Raw genomic sequence first — 24,451 nt, forward strand, 5'->3', positions numbered from 1 at the left:
TATTGATGGACATTTGGGTTGGTTCCACGTCTTTGCTATTGTGAATAGTGCCACAATAAACATACGTGTGCATGTCTTTATAGTAGCATGATTTATAATCCTTTGGATATATACCCAGTAATGGGATGGCTGGGTCAAATGGTGTTTCTAATTTTAGATCCTTGAGGAATTGCCACATTGTCTTCCACAATGGTTGAAGTAATTTACATTCCCAACAACAGTGTAAAAGCGTTCCTATATCTCCACATCCTCTCCAGCATCTGTTGTTTCCTAACTTTTTATTGATCGCCATTCTAACTGGCTTGAGATGGTATCTCATTGTGGTTTTGATTTGCATTTCTCCCAACAGGCTGTTTTAATGAGCGCCTGGGTGCAGGCGGGCTGAGGCCTAAAATGGTGTCAGCACCACATGAGGACAGGGCAGAGGTTTTATAGTCTCCTGTAAACAGGAAGTGTCTCAGTCTGATGTAACTGCTACCAGGTACCCGGATGGCCTCTTTGTCAGTCTTCAAGGGGTATGTGTCTTCTGGCCAGCTGTCTTCCTGCTTCTGCTGTCTTGCTGACACATGCTGCTGGCACAAGTGGCCTGGAGCCTTGAGACTGGGCCTGAGGAGGGAGGAGTTACTCATTCCCTTAAGCTTTCAGGTCCTGGGGAGAATCTGTCACTCCCCTGTACAGAGAGACAGAGGGAGGGGGGCTCCCCCAAGCGCCATGGATATCAGCCAGTTTTATGAGTAGGCTGGAGGAGGCGGTGTCTGATTTGCACAGGGCTCAGGGGATTGGTTTGACCAGGCATGTCCTTCAGATAGCCCATGAGAAAGCTGGCCCTCCCACCCTAGCCTTTTAATATGCAAGTACAGGTGGCCATGATGTTCTACATAGGGGATATGTGGGGGTGGCCATATTGCCAGGCACATGCGGGGGCAAGGGCAAGAGGACAAGGCTGAGAATCACCATGTTGGGTGGACCCAGTTTCTAATGGCCTGCATTTGCATATCAAAGGTTACCTGACTGGCCCTAAGTGCCTGGGCTTTACAAGAAAGGTTTCTGAAGATGCTTTAAAAAATGAAAACTTCCGAAGGACCTCTTTTCCTCTGTATCTGCCCAAAATAATTTCCTAATAACTCCTACAACACCTTGACTCTCCCTGTGCCCCACCTGAGCACCCTTGCAGAATTTGAGCTTATTATGGGAGGTAGTGCCCCTCCCCACACTGCTGTTATAAATAAAGTTTCAGTGCTGCAAAAGAAATAGCACTCTAGAGCAGCATAATTTATAATCCTTTGGGTATATACCCAGTAATGGGATGGCTGGGTCATATGGTACATCTAGTTCTAGATCCTTGAGGAATCGCCATACTGTTTTCCATAATGGTTGAACTAGTTTACAATCCCACCAACAGTGTAAAAGTGTTCCTATTTCTCCACATCCTCTCCAGCACCTGTTGTTTCCTGACTTTTTAATGATCGCCATTCTAACTGGTGTGAGATGGTATCTCATTGTGGTTTTGATTTGCATTTCTCTGATGGACACATGCACACGTATGTTTATTGCAGCACTATTCACAATCGCAAAGACTTGGAATCAACCCAAATGTCCATCAGTGACAGATTGGATTAAGAAAATGTGGCACATATACACCATGGAATACTATGCAGCCATAAAAAAGGATGAGTTTGTGTCCTTTGTAGGGACATGGATGCAGCTGGAATCCATCATTCTTAGCAAACTATCACAAGAACAGAAAACCAAACACCGCATGTTCTCACTCATAGGTGGGAACTGAACAATGAGATCACTTGGACTCGGGAAGGGGAACATCACACACCGGGGCCTATCATGGGGAGGGGGGATGGGGGAGGGATTGCATTGGGAGTTATACCTGATGTAAATGACGAGTTGATGGGTGCAGCACACCAACAGGGCACAAGTATACATATGTAACAAACCTGCACGTTATGCACATGTACCCTACAACTTACAGTATAATAATAATAAATAAATTAAAAAAAAAAAAGAAATAGCACTCAAATATAAAATTATCTTTTTAATTCTCAGCAGGGCAAGGTACTTCTATAGAAGGGTGCACCCTTACAGATGGAGCAATGGTGAGCACACACTTCGACAAGGGAGGGGAAGGGGTTCTTATCCCTGACACACGTGGCCCCTGCTGCTGTGTCATTCCCCTATTGGCTAGGGTTAGACTGCACAGGCTAAACTAATTCCAATTGGCTAATTTAAAAAGAGTGACAGGGTGAGTGGTTTGGCGGGAAAAATGGTTATGACAGAGCAGGTAATCTGTCAGGGTGGAGAAGGTAATCAGAATGAGTCAGGGTGGAGAAAGTAATTGGAATAAGTCAGGGTGGAGCAGGTAATCGAAAAAGTTTACTTTATGAGGAAGTTAAGTTTAAAAGTAGAAGGCAAAGAATTGAACATACTGACATATTGATTCTTTGAAAAGAAATTTAGAACTCATACCTAATAGCCCCTCCTCTTGCATTTCCTTACAGCAATTTCTTTTCAAACTTTTTAACATGTCTTGGCTTAGTTGTTCTGCTGGATTTTCCAAAAGAAGAAGCTTCTGTGGATAAGGTGGAGGTTAGTTAAGGGAAGTTTTAGTAAGTGCCATTTTTATGAGCCTCTGTAGCAACCCACAGATGCATGGTGTGGCACAGCACCCGATAAGAATAAGTACACCCATTACGGCTGTGAGGGAAGTAAGAATTGAGGCTATTATTTTTTTTCCATTTACCAAACCACTTTTCTAGCCATTCTATAAAGGGGTCATTTACCCCTGAGTTGCTGGCTAACTCACTGGGTAGAGCAGTCAGACCTTGCAATGCCTTTGTTATACTTCCATATATGTTGTTTAGGATGAAGGTGCAACATTGAGTTTTAATCATGATGCAAACTCCTCTTCTTTCTGCTAATATCATATCTAAGGCTATCCTATTTTCCCAAGCAATCTGGCTAGTAGCTCCTAACTGCTCAGCTATTTCTTTAACAGCATCTCTAGTGTGGTTAATAAATCGCTGTTGGTTGTAATAGATGTAATTTATCCAATCTACATTTTTTTTTTTTTGAGACGGAGTCTCGCTCTGTTGTCCAGGTTGGAGTGCAGTGGCACGATCTTGGCTCACTGCAAGCTCTGCTTCCTGGGTTCACGCCATTCTCCTGCCTCAGCCTCCTGAGTAGCTGGGACTACAGGCACCGGCCACCATGCCCGGCCAATTTGTTTTTTGTATTTTTAGTAGAGACAGGGTTTCATTGTGTTAGGCAGGATGGTCTCGATCTCCTGACCTCGTGGTCTGCCGCCTGAGCCTACCAAAGTGCTGGGATTATAGGCATGAGCCACCACGCCCAGCCCAATCTACATTTTTATTAATTGTCACCCACCAAAATATTGACTCAAATCCTGCAGCTATTTGATTTTGGGCTTTAAATTGATTTGGTATTCCCCATGGGACTCCGATTGCATTTAAATAGACATGAGAGTCGAAAGACCCATAAAGGGCTTCTCTTGCTTTATGATGTCTTATTTTTCCTTCCTTTGGTTGATGAAATTCCAGGGTGAAAGGGATAGCCAACTGGACTAAAGCACAAGTGCCACTCCAGTTATTTGGCAGAGTGTCCAGTAAAGGTCCACCACACATCTGCTCGAAGATGAACAAGGGCTGACCAATTAAGGAAAACTGAATTGAAAATTCTAAAGCTCACTTCATCTCTTCAGGTCTCCAAGGAATGCTAAGTTTCCTCCCTGTCATGAGAGACATGAAGTGAACTTAGTGTCGGGAGATGGAAGCTTGATGGCTCTTGGGGGCTGACCCACAGGGTGCTGGACTTCAGGATACAGCAGAGAGAGTGCATGGCATGACTTGTTACTCCAGGCTGAAGAATCCTGGAAAAGAGCTATCATGCAGCCCATGCCCAGTCGACTGGAGGACCACCCTAGTGGAAAGGGGACAATCTGGGCCTCTGGCCTGCAGTGCACACAAGCATAACAGTTGCTTTTGTTTAACGTGTGGACGGAATATTTGATCCATTCCAACCAGGCATTTGCATCTTGGTATCCTGTCTTAATTGCCAAAGTTTGTTTTAAGTCTTTAACTTCTACGATAGCTATCTTGGTCTTGTTAGATAGTGGAGAAGCAGTTGTTCCATTGTGAGAGGTTTTGGAAGAAGGCTTAAAGGAAGCTGTGGGTGGTGGGGGATCAAAGAAATGCATTTCAAAGAATCCAAAGGGTCTGTCCCTGAAACCTTAACCCCCATACCATAAAACCAGCTTAAAGAAGTGAACCAGCTTAGAAAAGGGGAAGAACTTTGAGGGTTCCAGACAATAACCTGTATAGGATTGCACCAGTTTAGCTGACAGTTGGCAGGGGAGGCTGTCCCTCTAGTAAAATGAATGTATGGTTTTAGGAAATTACAAAAACCAGTTGTGGCAGTCCATTCTTGCTCTTTAGTGGCCCAGAGAACATTGGACCAACTATGGCATGAAAGTGCTACATCAGGGAGCAAGACTCCTGGTTGACACTGGGGTCTTTATTGAAATCTCCTCAGATTAAATGGTCCCAATTCACTAATGACCAGTCTGAGGAGAGTCAGGAGGGACAAAGGTACTTTTCTGAAATAGAGAGCTGTCTTTGACTTGGCAAGTTCCCACAGGGTATAACAAGGCAAGCATTAAATGCAATAATTGAGGCAAAATTGACTTGGTTACGTTAATAACTAGATGGTCAGCAATAGAGCAAGGAAAGAAGAAGGAGTAATAGAATAGATGAAAGAGACTTAAATTTTTCTTAGCTTTAGGTTGGTAGGATCTTCCCCCGGGACTATGGCCCATGGCTCTGGAGAGGGGGCGGCACTTTCTTGACTTGGGTGTGATGAGTTCATCCCCTTTTCACTATACAAACAGCAGTCTCAGTGGTTAGCAGCACAAGGTAGGGTCCTTCTCAGGCTGGCTCGAGTTTTCTTTCTTTCCACCCTTTGATGAGAACATGATCCTCAGGCTGGTGCTGGTATACTGGAAATTCTACGGGTGGTACTGTGCTAAAAGACTTTTAGTTTTGAGGGAAAGGAAAGTGGAAGATAAACCAAGTATATAATTTCTAAGAAATAGATCTTTTGTTTTAAATGTGGGGACATCAACAGTGGACTTTATAGTCCTTGGTGCCTTCTTACTGAGAAATCTCCTTTAGCACACATTTTTATTAGTTTTTAGACCAAAGAAAGTCAAACACCATTTTATACTTGACAGTGCTTCCTGTATGATTTTTATACCAGATAAGCTAAACTTCACCTTTATATTAGTGTGTTATTAATGTTAAACTTAATTTTAATAAAGCCTTGTACACATTTTAATCCAATTTTTAATGTCTGACCATAAAGTAAGATTTTTATAGACTCTTTTTAACCTTTTACAATTTTTGTTAAAGAGCAGGTTAATGCTTTAAGAAAAACCTGTTGTGCTTTTATTTTAATGTCCAGTTCACAGAAAAACTGGATGATACCCCTTTAACTTTAGCCAATATGTTTACACACAGAATTTTCTTTACAATTAACATTTCAAAACTTGCTTAAACCTTTAAAACAAAATATTTTTTAACCTTTTAATAGGTAAAAATCGACATTCTTATGCCTCCTTATAATCGATTTACCAAAGGTATATTTTACTTTCCTTATACACCTTGCACATAAACTGTTTCTTCAATAGTTTTACATTCAGGAGGCCTAATTACTTTTAAACTACACAACACATCTTTCATAAATTCCCTTTTATAACATTTTTTTCCTCACGACTTTCACAGACAATTCTTAGACATGCCTCAACTTTCGGACTTGTTGCAAATATCCCTTTCTTTAAACAACCAGTTAATTTATTTTAGGACAAGATTTTACCATATAACATTCATTTTTACACAAAGATGATAATCATTCTTTTCCAAAGTAAACTTCCTTCATGTCTGTGGACTAGACTGTCTAAGGCCACAAGATCAGAAGTTAGCATGATACATGTTACACTGTTAAATTTTAGCAAACTTTACTTTTGTTGAAAACATTGTAAAACCTTGTAAGTTTGGGATTTCAATTATCCTTTGCTATTAATAAGACCTTGTTTAGTCCAAATTAACTTAGAATTCGTATAGACGGTTCCTTCTTGATTCTGTAAGTACTTTAAGGCTTGGCTGAGTGCAAACAGATTGCATGTTTGAGCAGACCAATTATTAAGCAGTTTTCCTAACTCTGCTTCTGCAAGAATTTCTCTACAATTACTGAATACCAATTGTGTCTTTTACCCTCAATCACCTGGGAGGAACCATCTATTGTCCTGTCCTGAAGGGAGTTCCTCCTAGGTCTGGTCGGACCATTGTATGGTAATTAATTGAGATTTAGATCCCCTGTTAGAAAACCTGCTGGGTTAAGGGAATTATCAGTGGTTAATGTTAAATCATCTTTTTCTAACAGAATAGCCCCATACTTTAAGATTTTTGAGTTAGTAAGCTACCTTTTGCTTTTTCTTCTTCTTTTTTTTTTTTTTTTTTTGACTTAGAATAGTTCTAAACTGGTGACGTGTGCTCACAATGAGGTTTCCTCTAAAAGTTATTTTTCTACTTCTGGTAGCAAAGCTATTGCCGCTACAGATTGAATGCTTTTGGGCCATCCGCGGGTTACTGGTTTAAGGATTTGTATTTATTTATTTATTTATTATTATTATTATTATTTTTTTTTTGAGATGAAGTCTAGCTCTGTTGTCGAGGCTGGAGTGCAGTGGCGCAATCTTGGCTCACTGTAAGCTCTGCCTCCTGGGTTCATGCCATTCTCCTGCCTCAACCTCCCAAGTAGCTGGGACTACAGGCGCCCGCCACCATGCCTGGCTAATTTTTTTGTAGTTTTAGTAGAGATGGGGTTTCACCATGTTAGCCAGGATGGTCTCAATCTCCTGACCTCCTGATCTGCCCACCTCAGGCTTCCAAAGTGCTGGGATTACAGGCGTGAGCCACCATGCCTGGCCTAGGATTTTTGATAGGAAGGCTATGGGTTGTCAGTGGCCTCAGTGCTTTCAGGCTATGCCCTTGTTTACAGTGACAACAAAGTGGTATTGGAGTGTTAGAGTGTCATGGAGAAGACCTTCAATTATCAGTTATAGGTTTTAAATTTACCCTGGCTTTTAAAGGAATAGGGTACACTGTTTTCTCTTTACTACTTCTGTCTCTCTCTTTCTCTCTTTTTCTCTTTGAATTTGTCTCTCTCTTTCTCTCTCTTTGACTCCCTTTTTCTCTCTCTCTTCCTCTCTGCCTCTCTTTCTCTCTCTCTTTCTCCTCTCTCTTTCCCCCATCTCTCTTTCCTCTCTCTCAGTCTCTCTTTCCCCTCTGTTTCTATTCCCCCCTGCCCTTTTCCTCTCTGCTGTTCTTTCCCTGCCTCTGCCAGCCACTTATGCTGCTGTTCTCCCCTCTCCTTCCCCCTTCCCCTAGAAGAAGCACTGGCGGGAGAGGAGCTACTCTTTCTTCCCCCAAGAAGAAAGGAAAGGGGAATTCTGAATATTTTTCTTACTACTGGAGGTTTGTGTGGGGTTCAGCACCCCCTCATGGGGATTTCTCACCTCTTTTTGAGGTTCAACGCCCCCCATGTGGATTTCTCACCTCTTTTTGAGGTTCAACCCCCACCATGGGTGATTTCTTCACCTCTTTTTGAGGTTCAACCCCCTCTCATGGGGATTTCTCACCTCTTTTTGAGGTTCAACCCCTCATCATGGGGATTTCTCACCTCTTATTAACCTCGAAGACATCCCATCTAAGGAATACTTCACTGCCCCCATGGCTTTCTTTCCCTAGTCCCAACTGAGGAATGCTCTACTGCCCCTGTGATTTCTATCTCCTTGATATATCCTGACTAAGGAATGATTTACCACCTCACAGCTTTTTCCTTAGTCCTGATCACCAAGGGAATACTTTACCTGCTCCTGCGGCTTCTCCTTCCTTGATTTGTGCACAGAGTGGTTGTCGCAGTATGCGAGGATCCTTTAAGCTATGTTGCTGGCCAGTTATTTATTTATTTATTTTTCTGTGTTGCTGAGAGCTCAGATTACCCCTCGCACTGGGTGGGTCTTGATTTCTCACCCCTGAGGCTGCCACAAGGGGGCAGGGCACGCCTCCTCATGAGTGAGAACCAGAGACTGTCCCCAGAGGGGAATGTAATCCCGGACGAGCCCCCAAATTGTTATAAATAAAGTTTCAGTGCTACAAAAGAAATAGCACTTGAATATGACATTTTCTTTTCAATTCTCACCAAGGCAAGTTACTTCTATAGAAGGGTGTGCCCTTACAGATGGAGCAATGGTGCGTGCACACTTGGACAAGGGAGATGAAGGGGTTCTTATCCCTGACGCATGTGGCCCCTGCTGCTGTGTCATTCCCCTATTTGCTAGGGTTAGACCACACAGGATGGGCCTGGTGGCACATGCCTGTAGTCCCAGCTGCTTGGGAGGCTGAGGCAGGAGGATCATTTGAGCCCATAAATTTGAGGCTAGCCTGGGCAACATAGTGAGACCCCTGTCCCTGAAAAATAAATAAAACAAAACCAGTCCCTGATTTGGACCAGGATCTGAGGTTGAAAACAGAGGGTGCTTTGGATAGTGATTTGAAATTCCTAAAAGAGTGGCTCTCAGCCTTGCCCGTGCATTGGAATCACCTGAGGAGTTTCAAAAACATTCTCATATTTGGGTCTCATGACTAGTGTTTCTATTTAGTTGATCTGAGGCGTGCTCTGGGCACTGTGAGTTATAGAGCTGTGAAAAGATCCAATGCACAGACGAACTGGAGAACCACTGTTTCTAGAGCAGGGTTTCTGAACCTCAGCACTATGGGCATTCAGCACCATGTAGTTCCTTGTTGTGGGAGATTGTCCTGTGCATTGTAGAATGTTTATCAGCATCTCTAGACTTTACTGACTAGATGCCAGGAGCACCCTCCCCAGTTGTGACAACAAAAAATGTCTCTAGACTTTGCCAGATGTCTTGGGGTAAGAGGGACAAAATTGCCTCTGTTGAGCACTGTTGGTCCTGAGCCATTGCTAGTAGTCCGGGCTGTGAAAGACATCTTTCAGAAAGAAAGAGAGAAGGTGGCTGTTATTGCACCCTTCTCTAAGAAAAAAAAATATGTATAAAGATGCCAAGGGGATCTGGCAGAAAATTCTCCTGTCATTGGAAGAAACCTAGTCAGGGTGCTTTCTGTTCTTTAAGGTTTTCTATTTCTAAGCAAAGAGATGGCATATTTCTTGGGGAGCATGGTAGAGGAAGGCATCTTAGAAAACAGGGAATTAAGAAAATGATACAGGAAACTTTCTAGCTGATCTGAGGCACAACAAAAGGAAATGAAATATTTTTATAATTAGTATGAACAGTCTGGCTTGGATGAAATCTTGCCTCCAGCTAAGGAGTTGCAGCCAGCAGTGGGGTGACAAAGTAAAAGGGCTTGGGTGCTAAGTGGATGTCAACCAGAAATGTTGCATTAGCCCTAGGAAGGCTTTGCAACCAAATTGAGAGTAGAGTGAGCTGAAATGGGTGACAGTTGATATATGTGTATAAGAATAGCGTTAGAATGAAGTAATAAGGGGAAGGCTGGGGTTTGTGAATGAAATATTTTAGTGGTTGTCTTAGTTATTGGTTGAGAGAAGAGTCCAGGAAGCACCCTAGGAGAGTGGGGAAGTGAGAGGGAAGGGAAGGATGTGAATAATGGGTGCATTATCAAGAAGTTGCCCTGTGGGCACCTGGAGTAGAATCCCTCTGGGAGCTGCAGAAAGTCAGGGCAGAACACAAACCTCAGAGGTACGAGGTGACAGAGCTGCTATATTAATCCATTAATTCCTATTTGTCATGGGTTAAAGGCTACATCCAAGGCCATTAATTCCTCAGCACTTTGGTTGAGTTCTGGCTTTGGCTCCAGGCAGAGTTGCCAGTGCTGGCAATTTCCAGCTGGCACTGAATGGTGATTGCTGATGGGATGTAGGTAAGCCACTGGCAGCCTCTGCTACAGTGGTCAATTTTAAAACTTATTTTAAAGTACTGACTTCTTTGCTAGTTAATGTTTAATTTTTAATAGACTTTTTTATATGAAAGAATATTGGGACCAAGCATGCTGGCTCATACCTATAATCCCAGCACTTTGGGAAGCCGAAGTGGGAGGATAGGTTGAGCCTAGGAGTTCAAGACCAGCCAGGGAAACATGGCAAGATCTTATCTCTACAAAAATTAAAAAATCAGCTTGGTGTAGTGGTGTGCGCCTATAGTCTCAGTTACTCGGGAGGCTGAAGGTGGGAGGATCACTTGAGCCGGGAGGTTGAGGCTGCAGTGAGCTGAGATTGTGCCACTGCACTCCAGCCTGGGTGACACAGTGAGACCCTGCCTCAAAAAAAAAAAAAAAAAAAAAAAGAAAAAAAAAGAAAAAAAAAAGGTATCCATGTCTGTCAGCCTTAAAGATATCTTCACCTTAGTTTTTGAGACCATGAAATACCATTGCCAGAAACCTAGCAGTCCTCCCAGCCCTGTCCTTAACTCTTCTTTGACTCACCCATTACATCTAATCCACCAAGCCATTTCAGGTCTACTCTCAAACATTCTGCAATTTATCCACTTCTGTCTCTGTTGCTACCTCATTAGTTCAGGACAAGGTTTATTTTTGCTTGGACTATTGCAATAGCTTCCTCTTGGGCACACCACATTCACTCCTCTTTCAGGCACTTGAACCCATGAGGCTTTTTCTTAAAATGCTTCTCCCCCTCCCACCTCTCCCCATCCCCGCTCTTTCAATGACTTGCTCCTTCCTATTAGGTCTGGTTAAAGTCACATCTTCACTGAAGACCTTCCTTCCTCTGAAGAAAGATCTCTCCCAGGTCATACCATTTGTTATTCCATATCAATCCCTGTTCGATTTCTTCTCAGCACATTCCACAGTTTGTAATAATTTTGTTTACTGTGTTGTCTCCTTCTCTTTATTTTATTATTATCTTTTTTTGAGACACAGTCTTGCTCTGTCACCCAGGCTGGAGTCCAATGGTGTGATCTTGGCTCACTGCAACTTCTGCCACTAGGGTTCAAGCATTTCTCATGCCTCAGCCCCCAAGTAGCTGGGATTACAGACATGTGCCACCATGCCCAGCTAATTTTTGTATTTTTAGTAGAAATGGGGTTTCGCCATGTTGGGCAGGTTGGTCTTGAATTCTTGGCCTCAGGCAGTTTGCCCGCCTTGGCCTCTCAAAGTCCTGGGTTATAGGTGTGAGCCACTGCATTCGAACTCCTTCTATGTATGTATGTATGTATGTATTTATTTATTTATTTATTTATTTATTTTATTTGCTTTCTCTCCAGGGGGAAGTCATGTCATCTCCCTCTCTATAATGTAACCTTGGTAAGGGCAGGACCATGCCTATCTCCTTGACCACTTATCCCTAGTAGGATTGCCAAATTTAGCAAATAAAAATACAGGATACCCACTTAAATTAGAATTTCAGGTAATCCATTAATAATTTTTTAGCATAAGAGTGTCCAAGTATTGTGCAGGACATACTTACACTAAAAACTATTTGTGGTTTGTCTGAAATCTAAATTTAACTGGGCCTCTTATATTTCATCTGGCAATCCTAATCCTTAGGCCCTGACACATAGCTGACTCTCACTACATCTTACTGAATGAAAATTTGGTAGCAGCATATCAAAATTGCTACTATGGCAACAAAGCTGGGGAAATGTGCTAAAAGTACAGAACTGAAGTAGTGAAAAACATCATTTTCCATCATATTTCTGTTCATATTTGCCTGTCTTTTCACACCAGGAGACTCTAATCAACTCTCATCCAAAGTCTTGGGCAGCACAGTACTCTGGGAGGGATGCTGACCATAGGAAGGGAACTGGTAGGTACAGCTTTTCACACAGTGGAAATTTTTGTCATGGCCTTGTACTCAGACCTTGATTTTCTTTGGCCCTTTTCTCTCCAGACTGTGAGCTCCTTAAGGGGAGAGCCTGCTTCTTTTTATTCAACCCTCCATCCCCAGCATCTTCATCTGTAGCTGGTAGTAAGGACTCAACGTGTGGTTACTGAATGGACTGATAAATGAGTAAAGAGTAGGATAACTAACTCTCCTGGTTTGACCAGGACTGAGGGGTTTCCTGGGATGCGGGTCTTTCAGCGAAAAAAATTGATGTAGTCCTGTACAAACTGGGACAGTTGATCACCCTAAGAAAATGAGTGGTTCTCACTTCCTGGTGGTTGGTGTTCTTCTCCAGTATCATCATATTGGCTGCTACGTGACTACCAAGATTACACAACCTATTGGCCTGGTTCCTTATCCATTGAAAGCTGGATGTTTGGAGCGCTCATGATCCCCTACATTTCCCCATGTCTGGATTGGCTCCTAAGAGCTTTGCCATACCTCCAGTCTCATCTCATGGTCTTAATGCTTGGCTTTATGGCCTGGTCTTGTGATATCTAGCACATGCCTGGTCTTGTGCTCCTAGAATGAAGGCCTTCAGGTCAGCCACACAGGAAAGGACCCTGGGCCTTGGTTCAATCTTAGCAAGACTTACCTGACCTGCTAGGTTTGTTTCATCAAGACCTGATTATGACCAATCACTACTTCCACAGAACACCAGCAAGTTTATTGAGTAATTAAGGTGACAGCCATAGAACTTTGCAAATGCGTTTCCGCAAAAGTTCTGAGTTACTTGACTATGAAAAGTGAGTTTTCATTTTAACCAACCCCCGCTCCCAATACTACCAGAAAGCATAAGATTCTGAAGAAACCTTCACAAATCTACTCTTAATTATGGTAGCAATGTTCCAGTCTCAATTAGGTTCTGCTGGGTTCCTGGAATTGGGAGTGAAGTGGCTCTTGAGTGGCTCCCAGCACTTGTAGTAGTTCTCATCCAAACACTTGGAGGCCTTGAGTCCCCACTTGGTGACCGCTAGACTTAGAGATGATTCAAACATAAATGCCTGGAGGAAGTGAGGATGGGGATGAGAAAAAAGAGGTGAGATAGATAATAAACACGTTTGATTAGATATCTACTGAAGGTATGAGTAGGTAAAATCTTCCAATAACAAATCAAAGATTTGTGTGCTAGCATGGTGAGGAGAGCAGGCTCAAGCCCTGAGTTGTGGCTCTGGTCCTACCATTTGTAAGCTGATGAGACCTGGTACAAGACCCTTAACTTCTCAGGGCCTCAAGTTTCATTCTGTAAAATAAAATTTAGCCCTTAAGCTTCACATTGTCTTCATGGTATTAGGGAACTAAGTCTGCTAGATCCAAGGGCAGACGTGGGAGAATCCTGGGAATATCCACCTTCTCAGGGACTTCACTGACTGTGGCTATGTCCTTGTGAGAAAAGGCATACTTCCCACTTTACAGAGGAGGAATTAAGGCTGAGAGCTGGGAAACAACTTGCTTAAGGCGACAAGTCATGGCAGAGTTGGGATTTGAGCCTGTCTTTTCAGGACCCTGACCAAAAGATGGGCTGGGAAAAAGAAAAAAGAGGGAGTGCAGGGGGAGAGGGAGGTGAAGGAAAAGGCAGGAATGGCTGTAGCACTTTTAAAAGTCATATCTCAGAAGTGTCTGAAAGGTGGATGTTTCACTGTCAGGAGGTTTTTGTCCACAACAGAAAGAATATGCAAATACTCTGTGCATCTTAGACATTACAGCTTCATCAATTGCTGATTTTTCTTACCCAACATGGCTTTAAAAACAAAACAAAACAAAACCCCAAAACCAAACCCTACAATTTTTATATGCTCACATTTGGAAATTTGTAAAATATAGATAGGCAAAAAGAAAATAATAGAATTATCTTGTGCCACAACCCAAAGCACCCACATTAATGTTTGGGCTCTAATATACATTAACTTCTTTTTTTGCCTAAAACAATGGATATGAGTATCCCTGCCTGAATTTCTGTGACAGACTTGATGGAAAGACTGGATGAGATCATATGGAAGTGCTATGCAAGTTATACAGCACTATTCAAGATGCAGAAAAGGCTTTCAATAAAATTCAGTATATCTTCATGTTAAAAACTCTCAATAAACTAGGCATTGAAGGAACACATCTCAGAATAATAAGAGCCACCCATGACAAACCCGCAGCCAACATCATACTGAATGGGGAAAAGCTGGAAGCATTCCCTTTGCAAACCAGCATAAGACAAGGATGCTCTCTCTTACCACTCCTATTCAACATAGTCTTAGAAGTCCTGGCAAAGAGCAATCAGGCAAGAGAAAGAAATAAAGTGCATCCAAATAAGAAGAGAAGAAGTCAACCTATCCCTGTTTGCAGATGACCTGATTCTATATCTAGAAAACACCATAGTCTTGGCCCAAAAGCTACTTCAACAGATAAACAACTTTCAGCAAAGTTCATGATACAAAATTAATATACAAAAATCACTAGCATTCCTGTACACCAACAACAGTCAAGCTGAAAGCTAAATCAGGAATGCAATTCCATTCACAACTGCAACGAAAAGAATAAAATACCTAGGAATACCCCTAACCAGAGAGGTGAAAGCTCTCTACAATGAGAATTACAAAACACTGCTCAAAGAAATCAGAGATGACACAAACAAATGAAAAAACTTTCCATGCTCATGGATAGGAAAAATCAATATCATTAAGATGACCATACTATCCAAAGCAATGTAAAGATTCAATGCTGTTCATGTCAAAATACCAGAGACATTCTTTGCAGAACTAGGAAAGACTATTTTAAAATTCATATAGAACGAAGAAAGAGCCCAAATACCCAAGGCAATCCTAAGCAAAAAGAACAAAGCAGGAGGCATCATGCTACCCAATGTCAAAGTACACTACAAGGCTACAGTAATCAAAACAGCATGGTAATGATACAGAAACAGGCACATAGACCAACGGAACAGAATAGAGAGCCCAGAAATAAGGCCGCACACCTATAACCATCTGATTTTCAACGAAGCTGACAAAAACAAGCAATGGGGAAAGGACTCTGTATTCAAGAAACAGTGCTGGGACAACTGGCTAGGCATATGCAGAAGATTTAAACTGAACCCCTTCCATACATCATATACAAAAATCAACTCATGATGGATTAAAGACTTAAATGTAAAACCCCAAAACTATAAAAACTCTGGAAGACGACCTAGGCAATACCATTCAGGACATAGCCATGGGCAAAGATTTCATGACAAAAACATCAAAAGCAATTGGCAACAAAAGCAAAAATTGACAAATGGGATCTAATTAAACTTAAGAGCTTTTGCACAGCAAAAGAAACTACCAACAGAGTAAATAGACAACCTACAGAACGGGAGAAAATGTTTGCAAGTGACGCATCTGACAAATGTCTAATATCCAACATCTATAAGGAACTTGAACAAATTTACAAGAAAAAATAAACAACCCCATTAAAAAGTGGGCAAAGGACATGAACAGATGCTTTTCAAAGGAAGACATACATGCAGCAAACAAGCAAATGAAAAAAAGCTCAATATCACTTATCATTAGAGAAATGCAAATCAAAACCACATGAAATACCATCTCACACCAGTCTGAATGGATATTAGTAAAAAGCCAAAAAATAACAGATGCTGCTAAGGTTGCAGAGAAAAGGGAACACTTATACACTGTTGGTGAGAGTGTAAATTAGTTCAACCACTGTGGAAGGCAGTGTGGTGATTCCTCAAAGAACTAAAAAAAGAACTGCCATTCTACCCAGCAATCCCATTTCTGGGTATTTACCCAAAGGAATGTAAATCATTCTACCATAAAGACACATACATGCAAATATTCATTGCAGCACTATTCTCAATAGCAAAGACATAAAATCAACTTAATACCCATCAAGGACAGCCTGGATAAAGAAAATGTGGCGCATATATATATATAGATAGATAGAGACATACATAGAGACATTTGTCAGATGCATCCTTTGCAAATATTTTCTCCCATTCTGCAGGTTGTCTATTTACTCTGCTGGTGGTTTCTTTTGCTGTGCAAAAGCTCTTAAGTTTATTTAGATGCCGTATGTCAATTTTTGCTTTTGTTGCCAATTGCTTTTGATGTTTTTGTCATGAAATCTTTGTACATGCCTATGTCCTGAATGGTATTGCCTAGGTTGTCTTCCAGAGTTTTTATAGTTTTGGGTTTTACACACACATATTATATGTATATATATACACATACATACATATATTATATGTATGTATATATGTAATGGAATACTATGCAGCCATAAAAAAGAACAAGATCATGTGTTTCTCAGGAACACGATGGAGCTGGAGGCCATTATCCTTAGCAAACTTAGAGGAACAGAAAACTAAATATTGTATGTTCTCACTTCTACATGGGAGCTAAATGATGAGAACTCATAGACACAAAGAGGGGAACAACAGACACTGGTGCCTACTTGAGAATAGAGGGTGGGAGGAGGGAGAAAATCAGAAAAAATAACTATTGGGTACATTTAGTACCCGAGTGATGAAATAATCTATACAATAAACCCCTGTGACATCAGTTTACCTATATAATAAATCTGCACATGTACCCCTGAACCTCAAATAAAAGTTAAAAATAAATAAATAAATAAATATGTAAAAGATAAAAATGAATAAGACCTAGCATTTGATAGCATAACAGGGTGACTACAGTCAATAAAAATTTAATTGCACATTTTAAAATAACTGAAAGAGTATAGTTGGATTGTTTGTAACACAAAGGATAAATGCTTGAGGTAATGGATACCCCATTTATCCAATGATGTGATTATTACATATCATATGCCTGTATCATAATATCTCATGTACTCCATAAATATACATACTTATTATGTATCCATAAAAATAATAAGTAATAAAAAATTTGAAAAGCACTATTCAGACATAAGGATCATTATGGCTATTCCTATTGTCTCTTTTGCTGGCTGCTTCTTAAAAGCCTCTCCATTTGGCTGGATTAACAAAAGCCCCATCCAGCTGACTTTGAAGACGGTATTGTATCAAGTTAATCACTCCAAACAAGAATAAGGATAAGGTATATAGATAGACCTGGGTCTGAATTATACAATGGGAAATGGTGAGGACGACCAAAAGTTAGGTCTCGGTAAGATGTTGGACCCTCTGTCCTCAGGTATTCTGGCTCCTTGATACCCAGGGTCTCCCATCATAGTAGGAGAGCTCTTTCTCACTAGTAATTCAAAGCATTGCTCCTCATAGAAACAGCCCTGTCCTATGCCTCACTGTTGTAAAACACAGCTCCCTCATAACATTGACCACCCAAAGCCAAATTGGGGCACCAAAGGTTATTGAGTGGCAACTCCGGAAAAGCCTCCAGGAATGCACCTCCAGGAACCTTCAGAGGTAACAGCTTAACTGAGACTGCCAAACTGCATCTCATTGAGATGTAGGGGTTCGACAGAAACTCCACAGAGGCCCTTGAAATGGGAAATAGAGCCAAAGCAAGCAAATGGGACTCTGTACACCCTCCTTTTGCAGAGGAGCTCCACCAACTCTGGCTCCAGGGTTGGGACTGAAAGCAAACTGCACTAGACAGAGGGACAGATAATACTCACTGCTTAGGGTAGTTTGCAAGCATGAAGCAGGCAAGTCTGTGCTATGGATTTTAAACCAGGTAGCATTCAAGGCATTTATTTTAAAAAGTAAAGCAAATTTGCATGTGATTTAGCATAAAATTACTCCCCGTGGACCATAAACTCTACCTCGAAGAATGCAAAATAAAATCAAGCACCGCAGCCAACTGCAATTGTGTTCAGCCTCAATGTTTACAGCCTGACACAGGAGGAATACAAAACAGGTTTTAAATCCCATCAGTTGCATCCATGCCAAAGCAGAGCAAAGAAAAATGAAAAAAACAGCTGAGAATTGCTTCTCACAAGCCCTGACTATAGTGAGGCAAGGGCTTTTTGACCCTCCTTGGTTTGAAACGTGCTGAAGGTGACATCCTGCCTCCGCTACTATTGTGGCCCTGGAGGATTACTTCAAAAAGCAGAAGACTCTGAGACATAGCATATTCCTAGGGCTGCGTATGGATACAGGAAGAGGCTTCACATAGTATTAATAATATTCCCTTACATTTGAATAGTGTTGGACAGTCTGTTAGGTTCACTTATAGCCATCTGCTGGGTTGGATACTATATCCATTTTATAGATGAGGAAAATGAAACACAGAGAAGCTAAGTGAGTTGTTCAAGATCACACAGGAACTAAAAGATGGGACCTGAACTCAGAACCCAGGTCTGACTCCAAGTCCAAAGATCTTTCTACACCACCACAACAGAAGTCTAGCATATACACAAGGATGTGTGTATATATACACGGAAATGTACTTATGCAGTCATGTAACTCTCCCCCTTTTGACTCTTCCTCTGTGACTTTGGAGAAATGAAAAATGGCCACCTCTCTCAGCAAGGGTGGGGAGTTCAGAGGCTGCCGGAATCTGGCAGTTAACATACTTACCATAGTGCCATCGGCAATCCTCTCAGGTGCCAGTTTGGCCTTGCTGGCCTTCTCAAAGCAGTCAGCATCAGGTCCATGGGGGGTCATTGTGCTGTGCAGACTGCCTCCACCTGGCAGGAACCCACCTTGCTTTGCCTCATAGTGACCTCGGATGAGTCCCATGAACTCACTCATGCAGTTCCCTGGGAAGGTTGAAGCAGGATTATTTTTATTATCCAAGCAAGGCAAGACCAGTAAAACACAAAGATCCCTTAAGCATTATTTCTGCAGAATTCCAAGAACATAGGAGAAACTAATAAATTGTATAGGATTAATAAAGAATGTGGATTGACAGAAGAACAATCACAAAACATTCATATTGGCATTCTTGGCAGGCATGGCTCTACTCCATGGCCATGTGGATTATCAGAGGTCTTGAGTTCCACTATCTGACAGGAATCAGGCTAGATCTAAAGAAAATCAGGGCCCAGAGAAGACAATAATAATTAAAATGGTAGTCATAATAAAGAGTGAATGTACTCTATCATGTAAGCTTACAAGCCCTCTATCAAAGTTATCTTATCTCCTAGATCATAACCCTTTCCCAAGCAGCTCCACTGTAGGACACAGCAACACCATATTTCTAATTCCCAATCTAGAAGGCTTAGATTGGGTGTGTGTGTGTTTTGATGGATGATGATGTAATGAAAAGAACTCCAGACTTAAAGTCCATTATCAGATGATAATCTGTGTGAAAGAATCTTGGTATGTGTATAAAACAGACCAGAAATGCTATTTATTATGACAAATATTATCTTCTATAGATGAATCTGTTATCCTCTTGTTTTTCTGTTCTTCAAAATGTCTTCTGGATTTGTTTTTATTTTTTCTATTTTCATTGATACCCTATTCATAGAGTCCTAAACCTTAAAATTGGAAGGGATCCTTACTTCTACTCAATGTAGAAGAAATTTCTATATCTTTCCTGACTGATTACCTCCTGGGCTCTGCCTGGATGTGAATGGAAGTTTTCCACTCTACAAAGCATATCATATTATTGAAGAGCTCTGTGTGTAAGAAAGCTCTTATATTAAATGGAAATTTGCTTTTATATGAGTTAAATTCATTGGTCCTAGTTTGCTTTCTAGAGTTACACAAAATTTAACAAAAACCACCATGCTTCCACTCTTCCAATCTTATGCTTCTATTGAAATAAAGCTCTTTATTAGAGTAGCAATACAATAGAGCAGGAATTAAAGAAATATAACACCTGAGCAAATTTAAGTGTCTTTGCATCTCAAACCACACATCTACTCATCCATTCATTCATCTGTCCTTTTCCCCCTTCACCCATCTGCCCATCCAGCCAGCCAGCATATATAATCAGATACTGTGCTGGGTACCATGAGACAGAGATGAATAAGAAATAGCTTTTAAAGCTACTTAAAAAAGAAATAATTAACAACAACAACAACAACACAGCCTTTAAAGCTACTCATAGTCTGTCCTGTGAGAGTACTGAGAGTGTAAACCAAGGACGGAGTAGAGAGATGTGGCAGTGGCAACCCTTACAAAATTACACTGGACAGGATGCATGCCTGCCCTCTTGCTTACATGTGCAGTATAACCAAGTGCCAAATGCTTTTATAATTTACTAAGCAACCACACCCACCCTGCTCAGCAACAGAAAGCTACTGCAGGCCCCTACAAAGTGAGTGAGAGTTTGTGAGCTTCTGCTGAAGAGGGAGACCCAGACCATAGCTCTACTTGTTTCTCTATGAAGTGGAAATACAGAAAAAGCAGCAAATGTAAGCATAAAGTGTCTAAGTTTAAAAAACAGTTCAGCTCATGACTTAAATTTGGTGTCACGCTCCTTGCTCTAGTATGTGTCCTCAGGGTCACCTTCATGGCTTAATTTTAAGAAGAGAGCAAAATGGAATTCAGCTTTGATCTGAATATGAATTTATATAGCAATGAGCTTGGTGATGACATTTCTATATCATTTTCTATATTTCAAAGGACAGTGGGAGGATAGACCTTGCCTTTCTGATTAAAGCTGAATCTAGTTGACTAAGGCACATTAAGATGATTGGAGGCAATATTTTTATAGAAATAATTCTCCATTTTCTCTTATAATAAAGTCACATCAAAGTAGCAAAGATTTTGAGTATTGCCAAGGCAATATTTTTAATATCTCTGGAAAACTCTTTTCTAACCTGGGATTCTGTAGTTTTTTCCAACTAACTCAGAGTACCCATACCTTTATAAGATCTACCCTGGGGCCAAATTTACTTTGAGAGTCATTAAAAAACTACAGGAGGCATCTCTCAAGGTTATTTGTGTCAGGAAGTCTGAACTACAAATAAAAATTAAGGAGTGGGTTGAGACCCTATAGCACAGTAGCAAACTTGTCTAAATCAGATGACTCTATTATTCCTCCACCTAGGGCCAGGGACATGCTCTAGGCCGGTATTTCTCAACAAGCAGTCTGTAAACCTCCTTCATCAGAATCCCCTGACTTGCCAGTGAAAAAAATGCAGATTCTGGCCAACCACGGTGGCTCACACCTGTAATCCCAGCACTTTGGGAAGTCAAGGCAGGTGGATTGCTTGAGTTTAGGAGTTCGAGACCAGCCTGGGCAACATGGCGAGATTCCGTCTGTGCTAAAAATGCAAAAAAAAAAAAAAAAAAAAAAAAGCCAGCTGTGATGGTGCACACCTGTGGTCCAAGCTACTCAGGAGACTGAGCAGGGAGGATCACTTGAGCCTGGCGAGTGGAGGTTGCAGTGAGCTGAGATTGTACAACTTGCACTCCAGCCTGGGTGACAGAGCGAGACCCTGTCTCAAAAAAAAAAAAAAAAAAAAAAAGGCAGATTCAGCATCACTTGGGAACTTGTTAAAAATGCAGATTCTTAGGTCCTATCCCAGACCTACTGAAGCAGAAATTCTGAGGATGGAGCCCAATAATCTGTGTTTTAATAAACCTTCCAGCTGACTCTGACACATGGTAAATGTAAGAACCACTACAGGCACACAGAGTAACCTCAATAAAAGAACAAGAGTGAAACAGTGAATTATTAAGGAGTAGCATGTGAAGTACAGACTATAAGCCAGGGCAATTTTCTCTCCTTGACAACAGGCCTGTAGGTCACTAACTTCCAGGAGGAGAAAAGTTAAGAGTCCTTAGTAGGCTTGACATTTTTTAGAAGGGACTTATGATGCTATTCACAAAATAGCTGGTGTCTTTGCAGTGGTAACCGATTGTTTTCTTTTCTCTACCATGATGGTGTTATCTGAAAAGGGGATGCTGGCATTTGACCATGGAGTGGCCTTCGTCCGTCCTGAGGGCCTTCATTCCTGATGCTATAAAATAGCTAAATTGGCCATTCAGTGCACTGTTGTTTTCTGTTGAGCCCTGACACCTGGGAACTGGTATATATAAAGAGGGACCTAATATAAACAGAAGGCCCTGGAGTTTACTAAAGAAAGGAATTTGTTTTCTAGAATGTTCCAGGTGGAATGCCTCTTAGAGTCTTCCCAGAACTCTATGTACAAAAAAATGCACACTCCAGGAAGTAGAATTGCACACTGACCTTTGGATTTTCAGCTAGCTATTGCACAATTAAAAATGTCAACCTCATTAAGTACAGCCATGAAACACTTTATTTATTCTTGTTGACACATTCACTTATTAAATAAATATTTATTAGAAGCATGCTATATATCAGGCACTATGCTAGCCATACCAGTTAGTGGTCATGAGTGTTTGCTCTGGAGTCAGACAGCCTGCAATTAAATCCTGACTCTACACTTAACTTGCTGTGAGTCCTTGAGAGAGTTACTTAATCCCTCTTGTGTCAGTTTAATTTTCTGAAAAAAGGGGCGGGTAGGGGGACAATAATACTACTTGTCTCTTACAATTATTATAAACACTTCATGAGTTAGTTTTTTAAAAAACTTGTAACAGGGCCATAGAAATTGGCCAATAACTATTAGGTGCTAAGAATAATAATATTAATAAAATAAAAATAGTAGATTTGTTAGGTCTTGTACTAGGCAACAAATATTCTGTAGAAACTCTTTCCAGAATAGAGTCTATTCCCTAATGTAGGCTGCAGTCTGCTTTGCCCTGCCAAAATAATTGGAGAATGCACATTTCTGTTTTTCTCTCTCTCTCTTTTTCTTTCTCTGGTTCTCTGAACTAGACTTAGGTGATGAACTTTCCCAAAACAACAGACTAACTAACAATTTCCCCAGCATTCCCCAAAACGAAACATCTAAAATGTGAGGAAACTTCTTTAGAAGCCTTTCTAACAAGGCTTCTAAACTTTACCAGCCTTTCTGCCTCTTACAGGGACAGAGAAACCGGGAACCAGGCTCAGAGTCAATGCATCACTATTGATATAATTTGGATGTACGTTCCCTCCAACTCTCATGTTGAAATGTGATCTCCAGTGTTGGAGCTGGGGCCTGGTGGGAGGTGTTTGGGTAATGGAGGCAGATACCTCATAAATGACTTGATGCCATCATGACGGTTATGAGTAAGTTCTCACTCTATGAGTCTACATGAGGTTTGGCTGCTCAAAAGAGGCTGGGACTTCCTCTTTTCTCTCTTGCTTGCTCTCCTCATGTGATACACCAGCTCCCCCCTTGCCTGCCACTATGATTGTGTTTCCTGAGGCCTCATTAGAAGCAGATGCTAGCACCATGCAGCTTGTACAGCCTGCATAACCATGAGCCAAATGAACCTCTTTTCATTATAAATTAAGTAGCCTCAGGTATTCTTTATAGCAATGAAGAATGGACTAACACAATTACCATCCCTTAAAGAGATTAAAGCTTGGGGATCAGCACTAGGCCTTGTGAGGCAGGATCCTGAATTCAAGCCAGGGTAGGTGTCCAGAAACAACCCAGGCATTATTCCCAATGGGTAGTGCTCACTGCTTTGTTGTCTCTTTGGCTTGCAAATGTGGCTTGGTAAAATAGAGACTTACTATGGTAATAAGGAGGCCTGAAGGTCTTATCAGCAACCCCCCATCGAGGTGGGAAGATGACAAAATCAGCGATGGCCACTCCAGGGCGGACAGACTTGGCAGTCAACACTGTGAAAATGGATGGGTCCTGTGAACACACAAGGAGAGACTGAACGCACGATGCAAGGGAGGTGACTGGACAATGACACATATTGCATGCATACATGAAGGTGTTTGCAAGTGACATGCTAATTTCTTTTTATTTATTTTTATTCAACTTTTAATTTCAACTTTTATTTTAGATACAGGAGTACATGTGCAGGTTTGTTACACAGGTATATTGTGTGATGCTGAGGTTTGGGGTAGGGATCTGATATGGTTTGGCTGTGACCCCACCCAAATCTCATCCTGAATTGTAGTTTCCATAATCCCCACATGTTGTGAGAAGGACCCAATGGGAAGTAATTGAATCGTGGGGGTGGGTTTTCCTGTGCTGTTCTCGTGATAGTGAATAAGTTTCACAAGATCCGATGGTTTTATAAAGGGCAGTTCCCCTACACATGCTGTCTTGATTGCTGCCACACAAGACACGGCTTTGCTCCTCCTTCGCCTTCTGCCATGATTATGAGGTCCCCCCAGCCATGTGGAATTGTGGATACATTAAACCCCCCTTTTTTTTTTAATAAAGTACCCAGTCTCAGGTATTTCTTCATAGCAGTATGAAAATGGACTAATACAGGATCCCATCACCCAGGTAGTGGGCATAATATCCAATAGGTAGTTTTTCCACCCTCCCCCTTTTAGTAGTCTCCAGTGTCTATTTTTCTCATGTTTATGTCCATGGGTGCTCAATGTTTAGCTCTGACTTATAAGTGAGAACATGCAGTATTTGGTCTTCTATTCATGCATTAATTTGCTTAGGATTATGGCTTCCAGCTGCATCCATGTTGCTGCAAAGGGACCGCCTAATTTCTGATCAAACAACAGAAGTCTGGGCTTGTCATCAAGGTGCA

The 24,451-nt window shown here is 41.3% G+C and overlaps 1 protein-coding gene across 2 annotated transcripts in view; it reads right to left on the minus strand.

Moving 5' to 3' along the window:
• Positions 1 to 12,624: 12,624 nt before the first annotated feature.
• Positions 12,625 to 24,451, minus strand: part of HGD (homogentisate 1,2-dioxygenase) — a 54,820-nt gene continuing 42,993 nt past the window's right edge. For both annotated transcript variants that reach the window (XM_031663036.1, XM_003893983.5), the window contains 3 exons: positions 23,460 to 23,586; positions 18,488 to 18,669; positions 12,625 to 12,986 (listed from right to left, as the gene is read on the minus strand). In XM_031663036.1, the coding sequence (XP_031518896.1) occupies positions 12,837 to 12,986; positions 18,488 to 18,669; positions 23,460 to 23,586 (459 nt within the window). In that variant the 3' untranslated portion in view covers positions 12,625 to 12,836. The remainder of the gene's footprint in view (positions 12,987 to 18,487; positions 18,670 to 23,459; positions 23,587 to 24,451) is intronic.

This window comes from Papio anubis, chromosome 2 (genome assembly GCF_008728515.1).
Source record: "Papio anubis isolate 15944 chromosome 2, Panubis1.0, whole genome shotgun sequence".
Classification (NCBI taxonomy): Eukaryota; Metazoa; Chordata; class Mammalia; order Primates; family Cercopithecidae; genus Papio; species Papio anubis.